Source organism: Haliotis rufescens, unplaced genomic scaffold (genome assembly GCF_023055435.1).
Source record: "Haliotis rufescens isolate VD_foot unplaced genomic scaffold, xgHalRufe1.0.p SCAF_11, whole genome shotgun sequence".
Lineage (NCBI taxonomy): Eukaryota > Metazoa > Mollusca > Gastropoda > Lepetellida > Haliotidae > Haliotis > Haliotis rufescens.
Genome location: NW_025963791.1, coordinates 14,056,275 through 14,070,036, shown reverse-complemented (window position 1 = coordinate 14,070,036; position 13,762 = coordinate 14,056,275). Strand labels below are relative to the sequence as shown.

The 13,762-nt window shown below is 37.8% G+C and overlaps 1 protein-coding gene across 4 annotated transcripts in view; it reads left to right on the top strand.

Moving 5' to 3' along the window:
- The first annotated feature begins 6,003 nt into the window (after positions 1 to 6,003).
- LOC124110657 (uncharacterized protein DDB_G0290685-like) overlaps positions 6,004 to 13,762 on the top strand; it is a 33,602-nt gene continuing 25,843 nt past the window's right edge. For 2 of the 4 annotated variants that reach the window (XM_048392272.1, XM_048392271.1), the window contains exons 1-3: positions 6,004 to 6,137; positions 8,776 to 10,710; positions 11,905 to 11,985. In XM_048392272.1, coding sequence (XP_048248229.1) covers positions 6,059 to 6,137; positions 8,776 to 10,710; positions 11,905 to 11,985 — 2,095 coding nt within the window. In that variant the 5' untranslated portion in view covers positions 6,004 to 6,058. The remainder of the gene's footprint in view (positions 6,138 to 8,775; positions 10,711 to 11,904; positions 11,986 to 13,762) is intronic. The other 2 variants (XM_048392273.1, XM_048392274.1) reach the window with 2 other exon arrangements.

Below are 13,762 nucleotides of genomic sequence, written 5' to 3'. Positions count from 1 at the left end.
GCGAACACTTTAACTACTAGGTTCCCCAACCGCCCTGGTGGCGGAAAGAAACAAGTATTCATCTCACATGTCTTTATCTTATTGGGAAATACAAGGCGATTACATCCTCAGACTCAATTGTTTACAACCATAATTGATTGATGACCAATGATTGGATACCCATGATGGACTGATCCCCACTAAAGTGGATGGCCTTGAAAACTGTCCATCATTTCCTTAATCTAGAAACATTTTTAAAACACAGGCTTAATAGCTATTCATGTGAGATAGTAATATTTATTTGTTGTAGCCTTACTTGGCATTGATAGCACATTTGCTTGGGTAAAATAAACTTGCTTCCATGGAAACATTGTGTTGATTATGTATGTTAAATGGAGGACACAGCCAGTCCATGGAGCTTGATGGAAAAGAACTACAGTCAAGTCCCGTTAATCAGATACTCGTTAATCCGACAATCGGCTTTATCCAACACTAATGATGGGAACCGACTAAATCAGTGCTATTTAGACCCGTTAATCCGACAGTCTCGCACTCCGACTCTGACACACCCAATTTAAAACGAATTACCGAAATCACTCATCAATCAGTCTCGTTAATCCGACACAGTGATCAGCATACTCCATGGTCATCTGCCTGCGAGTACACAGCCCATGTCATACAGTCCGTAACAGTTGTTTTGTGTTGAACTTTAGAGGTTGCATGATTAGAAAACATTCCGCTAACAATGTAACATAATATGAATATTTCATTTTTATTTTTTTATTACGGGTTTATATTGTTATCTATTATGGAGTTGTCTGATTTTCAATCACGAACGTTGATACTACTTAATTTCGTTTGTCCGACATACTCATTAATCCGACGTAATCATGTGCAACCAACCATGTCGGATTACCAGGATTTGACAATATACAGGATTAGAAACTAACAGTTTTTGTCCACTAGTCCTTATAATGATAACATATAGCAAAACCCTTAAAATGGGCCAATTTCTATTAGTCCTTAGGATACCTTTACTATTGGGCAGTTTAGTAAGGACTTCAGAACTAGTGCCAATTTCTAACGCTGGTATATAATAACCTTCAGATTGGTGTGCTTACCTCAGTTATCAATACATATCATGATACAAGTCATGATGCCATATATATATACACACTGACAAAAGAAATTTGAATACCATACATTTTGGATAATATGTGAAGAATTACTCATATACAAGATATTAGATTGGTTCGATGCACAAACGAACACACTGTTATGCTATGTGAACGACGCTCATGAATGCATCACATGTGACGTCATAGATCCATGATTCGAGATGTACCATTTGTCACAAGCACCATATTGTTATAAGAATAAAGACACTCATGTTAAACTTGACTGATTGTTAGGTTTGTCATTACACATTAGAAAAATCTTTAAACATGTTTCTATGGTTCGCGTTTCTTTTGGCGTTGAGCATATATCGCCACTTCATTTGCGATAGTTTTGCACGCAATACATCATATACCATGTGACCCGGCCTGACTAACATGAGGATTTAACCAGTTTGTGTTTTACTTGCATGACTCGTAGCTTGTCCTGATTGTTTCATGATATTCGATTTAGCATTCTTTTATAATCCTGACATACAGGCATTTATTTTTATTTTTAAATTACCGTATTCGACGTAATAAGCGCCCAGGGCGCTCTCAAAATTAGAAATACGGGGCTCTTATCAGAATATTATTTTGGTGAAAAAAACAGAGTTGTAAAGATTAATTAAGTGTTTTATGCTGACAGCCTGAAATGTTTATATACGAGAGATACAATTTTCCAGAATTTAATTGCCCATAATTAAGGGTGCATATAACCACGAGTGCGTATTATACGCGAGTAAATAAGTGTTGTGTACATTGATCAGTCGGAAGGGGTGCTAATCGGTATTGTTCACTAGCCAATATATTAGCAAATATCGCCTTGGGCGCTTATTACGTCGAATACGGTATGTGTTTATTGAAATGGCATGTATCACAACAGTGACCCTTGTTGTAACGAAATCCGCAGAATTCTGGGATTCGCAAAAAATGCTCCTCCCTGTGAATAGTAGTCAGGCAAGGTTAGTGCAAAACATAGCATACTATTTGAAAATTATAACAATCAATACATGGTGTTGTGAATCATGTATTGTATTGCCAGGAGAAAATTTGAGATGCATCGATGCTTCGGTGAATCATGACACCTCTACCTGCAGCGGTAGAAACTAACAGTTTCAGTCCACTAGTCCTTATAATGATAACATATAGCAAAACCCTTAAAAATGGCAAATTTCTACTAGTCCTTGGGATACCTTTACTATTGGGCAGTTTGGCAAGGACTACAGGACTAGTGCCAATTTCTAACTCTGACCTGTATATCCCAAGATACGCTAGCAGTGGTCGATTTTATGCATGAAAGTCGTGAGGACCTTGTCATAACTCTAATGCTGAAAAGCTTTAGGGGCTCCCTAGACTCATATACTACTGCAGCAAACCTCAAAGACATCCCTTAATTCTGAACACCGTACAACGGTTGTCTGCATAGATCTATCTAAACTAAGACTTCATTGTGAATATGCTCTACAGAAATTATGAATATTAGCTCGTGGGTGACTATGAATAATCAAGATATGATAATGATCTATGAAAAAACATCTTCATAATTCTAAATTGAGTTGGGTTTCCCCGATAGGTATGTAATACATATCATGATAAGGAAACTCAAGGGATTGGTTGGTGTTTCAATAAGTCTTTATAGTGTTGGTAATTGGTACTAGTCCTATAGTCCAACTGCCCAATTGTTAAGGTTGCCATTTTCAAGGGTTTTGCTATAGGTATCATTATAAGGACTAGTGGACTAAAACTGTTAGTTTCTATCGCTGGTCTTTATAATGTAACAATTCCATGGCAGTCAAAACAAACTAGCCGAGTACAGGAACTGATAGTCATTTCACCTGGCAAGTAGATAAGACACAAGTCAGGTTGAAAATACGCAAGAATAATCACCTTAAGATATTTCAGATTACGTAAGAGGATGTTCACTCTGACAAGTACAGTAAGAATGTTGTAGACAAAACTGGATATTCAACTGATTACACACAGCCTGTTTCTAACAAGTGCCACGACAACATTTTGAATTTTTCAACATTACAAACTAAATTTAGGATTTTATAAATATCCTCTGAAAATATGTAAATATATGTCCATTGGTTTCAGATCAAGGTGTTTAACACAAAATTAGCTGTTGATGCAGACCCTTTGAATTTGAATTTTTAAAATGAAACAGTTTAACATCACAAATACGATAACTGACTTAAGCATGTTAAGTATATTTATTCTTTCAAAATACTACAGGGAAGCAAAACTGTTATTGTTTCTGGTCATGTTTTGTTTGGTTTTTAACATGGCAGTCAGCCACATTTAATTTCATCTGGGCCTGTAAATGTCTTGGCCAGACAAACCAGTGATTAATATATGAGCAATGTCCCATGCCACGGAGGTACAATGACATGTAATCGGTCAAGTCACAGAGCCTCACTATCAGATTCAATTTACACTTTAACAAGGTATAGAACATTTGGGACATATTCTAACCTTGGTCCCAATCCGGTCAGTGAGCAAACGTGCATTGATGGTTGGCAGTTGAGGCACAATAACTACAAAATCTATTTTGGATTGGTCTAAAATATTTTTACATTGGTCACATAGGCTACAAGATATTTTCTGATTGGTCTCACGCTTAATTAAAACAACTGGGGACATATGGACACTTTTTAACATTTTAAGTCATGAATTTTGAAAGTGAAATATCTGGTCGGTCAAAAAGCAAAGAAATCATTGTACAGGATTTTTTAATTTCATCTGAAAGTTTGATTTGGATCGGGAGGTGACAAAAAATACTAATCTTGGCCTGGTTTATGTCCTTATAAATATTATGAATAAAAAATCTGAAATGTAATGATGATCATCAGGGCTCGATTTAGCTACATATCACATGCACCAGTGCAATCTGTTATTAATAAGTGCAATCTAATATTAATATCTACATGTACCAAGTGTATATCAAAATATTTCAATTTGTGTCTTCCACACAACATCGATCTTTGATAACACTCAATACCTCTATGCTTTACCATGATATTACCATACTATACCAGTACATACTAATATTTGATAACAAATATTGGCTTAATTGTGGCTGACGGTCAAGGAAGTAAACAAAAAATCTCCGAGCTTAATGGCATTGAGCACTCTGATTGGTCTGCACTCCAACCGTAACAAACGCACATGGGGATATTTACCAATCAGAGCGCTCAACGCCATTGAGTGCAGAGATTCTTGTTTACTTCAATGACTGACAGCCATGATTGAGTCAATATTTCAATAAAATCACCCGACATAGGTAATAATTGCCAAAAATTAAGATTTGTGGCATGCAGGGCATATGTGGAGGGATGTAGGGAGGTATTGTGAACATGACATACATATATATATGTATGGGTCCCTTGTTACAGTTATATCACTATCCTTCTTCAGGGGCGTGTGTGTTGCACATGGGGTCTCAATTACAATATCATCCATTTGAAGAGCACATAAAATCCTTAATCAAACAAAACACTTTCTAACTACAGTTTAATCGGTTTGCTTATGACACTCAAGGCAACAATAAATTTATAATTTTTTCAGTAATCATCACAAAATATAATCTGATCAGAAACAGGTTACTATTAACATGATTTATACTACTTTCATAATCTTTGCTTCAGCAAATCTACAATGCAATTCTTGTTTTTCATTACTTGCCCGTGAGGAGATCACCTGTTTAATAAACATACAGAAGTATTACACATTGTGTAATACCAAAACGCGTGCTTATGTACTCCCGGAACACGTTTCACGAACAAATATTGAAAGCTCTCAACATCCCTTGGCTTATTCAACAACATTGCGCGTGGAGATGATAAATCACTAAGAGGAGCTTAATGCACACCTGATGACCCCAGCAACCTTGTTGCTAGGCTGACGACACATGGCATTGTTTCCCCGATGGATCTTGCAACTGAATTCTAAAGGTGGACTGTTGTATGGTATTAAATTCTTATGTTTCAACTTTTGACGTGTTTGAAGTATTATTCTGTTAAACTCAATTAGATTATGCTGTGGATCGTGTAGGTGTCGGCCTATTCACACTCAACAGTATAATTCTAAAAATGTTATAAATGACAAGCAATAAATAAAATACTAAACTCGCCCCCGTGTAAAACCAATTTTATGAAACTCGTGAATAGTTGTGGTATCTGACTTGCTTACGCTTGTCAGATACTGGAACTATTCAATCGTTTCATAAAATTGGTATAAACGGGAGCTCGTTTAGTATTCTATATATCCAAGCCTGGGCTAATCCAGTAACTGTGAGTGATGGATTCTGGCTGATTGCAAGATGGGTATCCCTTGTCATAGCTCTTTTTTTGTGACTGAGTCTGAGACATGAGAGGGCTACTTTAATTTTCCTTTCATCTGAGTATAGCATGGCTTTTTGAGGATCTTGGGTTGAATTTTGTATAGCCATCTGTCAACTTTATGTGCATCCCATTGAGCTTGCCATTTTGGGGCTATGGAGGCTTGATGTCAACAAGGACCATCCACGTAAATCTATAAATGGCCTCTGATGTAATTGATGTTTGGCCTAATTCCACGGTCACCACAAATTCACATTCCAATCTGAGTGCAGACGGCGTTTGTTATCAGCATGATCAGTGTCAACTTATGGGTTTCAATATCTACATATAGACAAAGGTAACGGCATGGTATGGATCTGACATACAAACTACACATTGATATATCTCTTTCGTAATTAAAATATAGCAGACAGTACATGACACGCGTTTGTTTACCTCAAATCTCCCGCCATTGCAGACACACAGAGACGCTGCTGTAAGCGACCCTACGATCCCATGTCGCATAGAACGTTAATAATCTATGGGGAGGAAACTCTGTCGGGCACCTGCCAAGTCAGAGACTGACACTTCGAGAAACCCATCATGAACAAACCTAACTCTCTTTTGATTGGAATATTCCTGTCAATATCAAGCAGTATATTGTTTGGACACATAATTAAAGGCAAGTATTTATGAGATACCATTTCGTTTTGGAGTTTGGGATGTCAGCGCGACAGTGGAATCGAAAATCACACAGTAGTCTAGGGTAGTAGATCATAACAAAATCAGTAACTCGCCATGTCATGAAGAAGGAGTTTGCCCGAATGAACGATTTGGGCAAAGTTAAGTATCTAAAGTTTCAACAACATTTTCGGAATTTTCGAAACACTTTTAGAAGGAAAGTAGTGAAGTAGTGGGAACCTTTCAACAATTTGCCCCTTCAATGATATAGCTTGTACTTTTGGAACTTGGTTTTTTAAAGGAAAATAAGGTTAACCAATTTTAAGCGAGACTTCTGTCACAAAATCCGTCACGTGATTTCATTAGCCCTGAAACTGACATGGTAGATATGATTTGTCAAGAATAGCGAATAATTTAATCTACATTGAGAGAGATGTCATTTAAAGATTGGGGTGGGGGTCAGATGGAATCACTGGGTTGGAACAGCACCGTTTTTTGCGAAAACAGCTACTTATATTTATAATTAAGATATAAACGATTTATCTGGTAGTATTGATGTTTTTTTCTTGGTACCATTGATTCTACTTTTGTTACTTTATTTCCACACAGCACTAATATTGTCATCTATTGATTATATTGTTGCCGTCTGGCAGGAAATCCTTGGCAATCTGAAAATATTTGTGTTAAAGCATTTACTAACTTATTTTACTGTATAAAGAGCATTCAGATGTATTTAATTATTATTTTATATTTTTATTGTAAATTATACATTTACAATATAAAATAATCACATAGTTACCTGTTTCCAGTTACAAACTTCTAAACCTGATGCTGAAATGTTGAAGTCGGAAATGGCTGGTACCCTTCTTTCATCCATCTTGTTTTCTGCAGTAGTATCTTCTTATTGAATCAAGTAACATATAAAAAAAAAACAGAAGGGGAAATCTTTTTCATTCCTGCAAATTTATTTATATCTACTATAGCATGTATAGTCCAGTACCACAGACACGTTATGTCTACTGGTCCCATTCATCACAAAATACATCATGATGATTTTTCCTAACTGTTTTTTTTGCATACAACACATCAATAAATCATTGTGAAGAATTACCTGACAGCACTCTGTCATGCATCTTAAATACAATAAAATGTGTAAAAATACTACAGACTTCAGAGTATGCGATGTTTTCACAAAAAGTTGGCGAGTATAGTCATGAAAATAGTAGCCGTTATCACATTGGGCTAGGTTCCATGTTTTGCCAATTGGTGATGTTTTTGCGAGGTTATGATTTGCTGAAGTGCTGACAAGCAATGCATAATTCGAGAGTAATTTCTTTCACTACATTAGTGTATCAAAAGCCTCTGACCCTCCTCTGTAATAAATGACAGGACTCAAACACCACTGACCCTGAGGATAGAGAGTCATGCACACATATGTATTACTAATTCTTTTCTTGAGATATATCTAGTTTTTATGATACTGGTATGAATAGATGAGAACATATTATAGCCTCTGTAATAAATGACAGGAATCAAACACAACTGACCCTGAGGATAGAGAGTCATGCACAAATATGTATTACTAATTTTCTTTCTTGAGATATATCTAGTTTTTAGGATACTGGTATCAATAGATGCGAACATAGTATAGCCCCAATGATATATATATATATATATGAAAGTTAATGTTATTCTAGCAATGATAATCAATATATATATGTACACACATGTGATACAGTAATTCCCTTCTTCATGTTCTAAGTAATATAAGTTGTGTCATTTGAGCATGCTAAGAGGTTGATTGATTTTCACATTGGTGTTGAGATCGAATTAAATCATCACCATGCAATTGTTATAGATTTATGAGTCTCTTCTTAAGGATCCACTAGGAGCTAGTTTCCTTTGAAACAGCCAAGCAACAGTAGATGGCAACAGATGCAGCAGGTGTTTCACATCAGCATCTCTATATTTGCATATATTGGTTTCCCTTTAAACAAGTTATTGGTCACACAGTTACAGTATGAAATTTATGTTAAATTGAAGGAATAATTCAGATTCTGTGTTACTTATGTTACAATATTACTTTTACATAGAGAGCAGGTGTTGATTGTGTGCAGCTGACGGCAAAGTGTAAAACTGTAAAATATAGATAGGTTATACACATGTTAAACACTGTTAAACAAGGGGCTGATTGTTTTGAGCCAGTGAGTGAGTGACATATAGAGCATCTCTCCCGAGTGTCTTTTGATATGAAATATATCAACAAGTGTTGATATATTTCATATCAAAAGACACGAGGGTGAGATTTTATTTATCATCCAACATCATTCTTCCAACTTTTTCAATTTGTAGACAGTAATTAGCAGTGTCTTCAGTGTAAAAAGTACTGCTAACAGCTTCAGTAGCAGAGCCATTAGTGATGTCATTTGATTATGATGTCATGGTAACCAGTGATGTCACAATGGTCTGCAAAGCATTGTGATGTAATTTCATTGCAGCGATATCTACAGTGTAGATATCGCTTGATCTCATCCAAGCGATATCTCCTGTGGGAGCCAGTTTTGGATGATAAATTTTAAGGATGCTAACATTTTTCTCAAATATATATATATAATATTGGTTATTTTGTTTGACTTCAGCATCTCCAGTCAACCCATCAGTGGTCAAGAGAGATGACAGTATAGGATTTGAGAATGATGACTTCAAAGGTCAACTACCTGTTGAAAATAGAGAAGAACAGGCAAGATTACCAAACACTGATTTAGGACAGGATGACAGAGTAGGAATAGAACTGGATGAGCTGGAGGAGGGGAAGAGGAAAGAACCAGTAGAAGGGTATGTTGGTGATGAACCTCTCAGAGGAGATTTGATGGAAGGCAAAGAGGCAGTGAGTTCTCACTCAGCCTCGGTGGATGACCTGTTGCCATCTAGTATACAGGAAGGTGTAGGGAACAATGCTGAGGCCAATACTTCCTACAGCAGACTCACAGATGCCAATCATCAAGATGGCAGCAAGATAGAGCTTGGACATGGTCAGCAGGTGCTCATTGAAGCTGAATCTAGACATGTCCCAGACAACCAAGAACAGCACACAGTTAGTGTTCCTGGACAGGATATACAGGACTCACACAAAGCTCCCCTAGTTCTGCATGATTCCACTCAACAGCCTCTAGTTCTACAAGATCAACAGGGTACAAAACAAAACCATGACCAGGCCTCAAATCAAATCAACCAGGGTTTGAACCAACAACTGGAGCAGCAGGGCCCAAATCAACAACTTCCACTTCAGCAAGGTTCAGACCAACAACTCCCACTTCAGCGTGGTTCATACCAACAAGTCCCACTTCAGCATGGTTCAGACCAATCAGCCCAAACACAGTATGCCTCAAACCAAAAACTTCCACTTCAGCAAGGTTCAGACCAACAACTCCCAATTCAGCATGGTTCATACCAACAACTCCCACTTCAGCATGGTTCAGACCAACAACTCCCACTTCAGCAAGGTTCAAATCAACAAGTCCCACTTCAGCATGGTTCAGACCAATCAGCCCAAACACAGTATGCCTCAAACCAAAAACTTCCACTTAAGCAAGGTTCAGACCAACAACTCCCACTTCAGCAAGGGTCAGACCAACAACTCCCACTTCAGCATGGTTCAGACCAACAACTCCCACTTCAGCAAGGTTCAGACCAATCAGCCCAAACACAGTATGCCTCAAACCAAAAACTTCCACTTCAGCATGGTTCAGACCAACAACTCACACTTCAGCAAGGGTCAGACCAACAACTCCCACTTCAGCATGGTTCAGACCCACAACTCCCACTTCAGCAAGGTTCAGACCAATCAGCCCAAACACAGTATGCCTCAAACAAAAAACTTCCACTTCAGCATGGTTCAGACCAACAACTCCCACTTCAGCATGGTTCAGACCAACAACTCCAAGTTCAGCATGGTTCAGATCAACAACAACCATTTCAGCATGGTTCAGACCCACAACTCCCGCTTCAGCGCGGTTCAGACCAGAGGGACACCAATCTCAATCAGAATCAAGGTTTAAGCAAATCTCAAAATGTAGTTACAAATTCTTACCTGAACCAAAACCAGAAGTCTTACCTGCAGCAAGTTCTTCAAAACAAAGTTCAGTCCGAGTCTCTACAGACAGATGGAACCAAGCAATCAGGAAATGATGTTCCAGAGGAGTTCAAGGTTGAGGACAATCAGCCATTGGATGGTTCCAGTGAACCAGCTGCTCAACCCAAAGACCATTACTCGGATGACGGCTACTTGGACCCTCCTGCAAACAACCTGGATACAGACAGGAGCCTGTCAGACAAAGGCGATGAAGACATGGGCCATAATGCTAATCTTTACGATGAAGATGGTGAAGCAGACACTCGTCTGAACAACAAAAATATCATTGATGATAATAACGAACAAGCTGTCTACAATGGTGAAAATGATGGGAGTGACAGAGAGGCAGAGCAGACGGACGATAATGATGAGAAGGACCAAGGAGTTGATGATGACTATGATGACTATTCTTATGAAGACAAGGATGAAAAGGAAAGATTTGGTAAGGAAAATGTTTTACAACTATTTTAATGAATGAATCTCTGGCATGTAACGTGAGACATTGTTATCTGTGGTTTCACAATACAAACTTTTATGTTTTCCAATTTATGTTACAATCATATATTTGTGTATGTAAACTTTGCAAACACAGTTTACAAACTAGTTTGACACTGCCAACTGTAAATCATTAGTGTGCCAGGTGTTTGACCATCCTCGCTATGAAAAAAATGGCGTACACACCACAGATGAGAGCACATGCAAGTGTCGTGATATGTATCATATCGTGAGCAGGGTATAGTGACATATATCAGATTGCACAGTAAGTGTATCGTCCAATCACTTGTCACAAGCAGTGATCATGTGATGAGAAGACATGCTGTTTAACATTGCTTATCTTGTCACTAGTGATGATAAAAAGACTAGTTGTTTAACACTGCTTATCTTGTCACTAGTGATGGTTACAAGACATGTTGTTTAACACTGCGTATCTTGTCACTAGTGATGATTACAACAATGTTGTTTAACACTGCATATCTTGTCACTAGTGGTGATTACAAGACTTGTTGTTTAACACTGCTTATCTTGTCACTAGTGATGATTACAACAATGTTGTTTAACTCTGCGTATCTTGTCACTAGTGATGATTACAAGAATGTAGTTTAACACTGCTTATCTTGCCACTAGGGATGATTGCAAGACATGTTGTTTAACACTGCTTCTCTTGTCACTAATGATGATTACAACAATGTTGTTTAACACTGCGTATCTTGTCACTTGTGGTGATAACAAGATTGTTGTTTAACACTGCTTATCTTGTCACTAGTGGTGATTACAAGACTTGTTGTTTAATGCTGCTTATCTTGTCACTAGTGGTGATTACAACAATGTTGTTTAACACTGCTTATCTTGTCAATAGTGGTGATTACAAGACTTGTTGTTTAACACTGCTTATCTTGTCACTAGTTGTGATTACAACAATGTTGTTTAACACTTCTTATCTTGTTACTAGTGATGATTACAAGACTTGTTGTTTAACACTGCTTATCTTGTCACTAGTGATCATTACAAGAATGTTGTTTAACACTGCTTATCTTGTCACTGGTTGTGATTACAACAATGTTGTTTAACACTTCTTATCTTGTTACTAGTGATGATTACAAGACTTGTTGTTTAACACTGCTTATCTTGTCACCAGAAGGTCATGAGGAGACTAAACGAACTACAACATCCTCGACACCCACAAAAGATGACTGGTACGGTGACAGCAATGAAGAAGGTATGTATTAAGCTCTCAAACCCTTTCGACAGTGTGACATGGTGTGATCCTAGCAGTGTTCACTTTGGTCTTAACCTGTCATAATGTATGAAAATGTCAGGATATTTTTGATAATAATGTATATTTTTCTATCAGGAATAAATGTGCCATATATTGTTTCAGTCTTTCCATTTTTAATGAAGCCTCAGGTGTTTGAAATCACTAACCCTCCTTACAGCGCCTTATGCTATATTTAATCCAGCAGGCAGGGCTAAGAAGTGAGAAAACAATTCAGCAGGCTAAATGTTAAATAGCTGATACTGTTCTGCAGTTATATAGTCATTCAACATGTCTCCAAATTACATCATGCTCATACAGCATATCCAGGTTGAAGAAAGAAGGAAATCTTTATCATGTTTATGTATTGGGAACCATCACAGCCCATACCCACAATATGATTTCACGTCTACATATGAAACTGGGTATCCCTGTAGCGGTGTAAGGCCCCGTGACTGACTGCCATGGTAGTCCACATCTGGTTAATAGTTCAAAGCTCTGTTGTATCTTATTCCGGTTTAGAATTGCACACCAGTAACTGAGTAAGAGTAAACCAAATGGATAGGGTGGTGAGACTGTTTTCATTGCCAGTGGATTGTTGCTCACTATATCCATCACTGGATTGTCTTGCCCAGATTTGATTTTTTACAGGCCGCCGTCATGTAGCTGGACTATTGCTGAGTATGACATTAAACAACAGTCAAACAACCTGATAAATTGTATTTACTCACTCAGACACTCACCATGTGATCATGATAATATTCCATGTCTTTGTCATGGTATTTCCTTTGTACATGATATTCAACAATGTTCAAGGCCATGGGCAAACCATGGTAACTCTGTACATACTTTGACATCAATCAGCATAGCATCAGCATGAGTAGTGTTGTCAGTTTGCAGGGGTATTATATTCTTCCATTGTAAGGGATCGTTAGGATGTCTGCTTTTTGGGAACCAAACAGTAATAATATCAGAAACTTAATTTTTATAATTAAAATGAAATAGTTTGAAAATTAATTGACAAATAATTTAAACTGAATTTGTGGGGTCATTCCAATGAGGAATTCATCTCGGATGGTGTCCATGGGTGGTGTCTTTGGATGATGTCCTTGTATGGTGTCCATGTATGGTGTCAATTGATGGTGTCCATGGGTGGTGTCTATGGATGGTGTCCTTGTATGGTGTCAATTGATGTTGTCCATGGATGGTGTCCTTGTATGGTGTCTTTGGATGATGTCCTTGTATGGTGTCCATGTATGGTGTCAATTGATGGTGTCCATGGGTGGTGTCTATGGATGGTGTCCTTGTATGGTGTCAATTGATGTTGTCCATGGATGGTGTCCTTGTATGGTGTCAATTGATGGTGTCCTTGTATGGTGTCAATTGATGTCATCCTTGTATGGTGTCCATGTATGGTGTCCTTGTATGGTGTCCTTGTATGGTGTCAATTGATGGTGACCTTGTATGGTGTCAATTGATGGTGTCCATGGGTGGTGTCTATGGATGGTGTCCTTGTATGGTGTCAATTGATGTTGTCCATGGATGGTGTCCTTGTATGGTGTCAATTGATGGTGTCCTTGTATGGTGTCAATTGATGTCATCCTTGTATGGTGTCCATGTATGGTGTCCTTGTATGGTGTCAATTGATGTCATCCTTGTATGGTGTCCATGGGGGGTGTCAATTAATGATGTCCTTGTATGGTGTCAATTGATGTTGTCCATGGATGGTGTCCTTGTATGG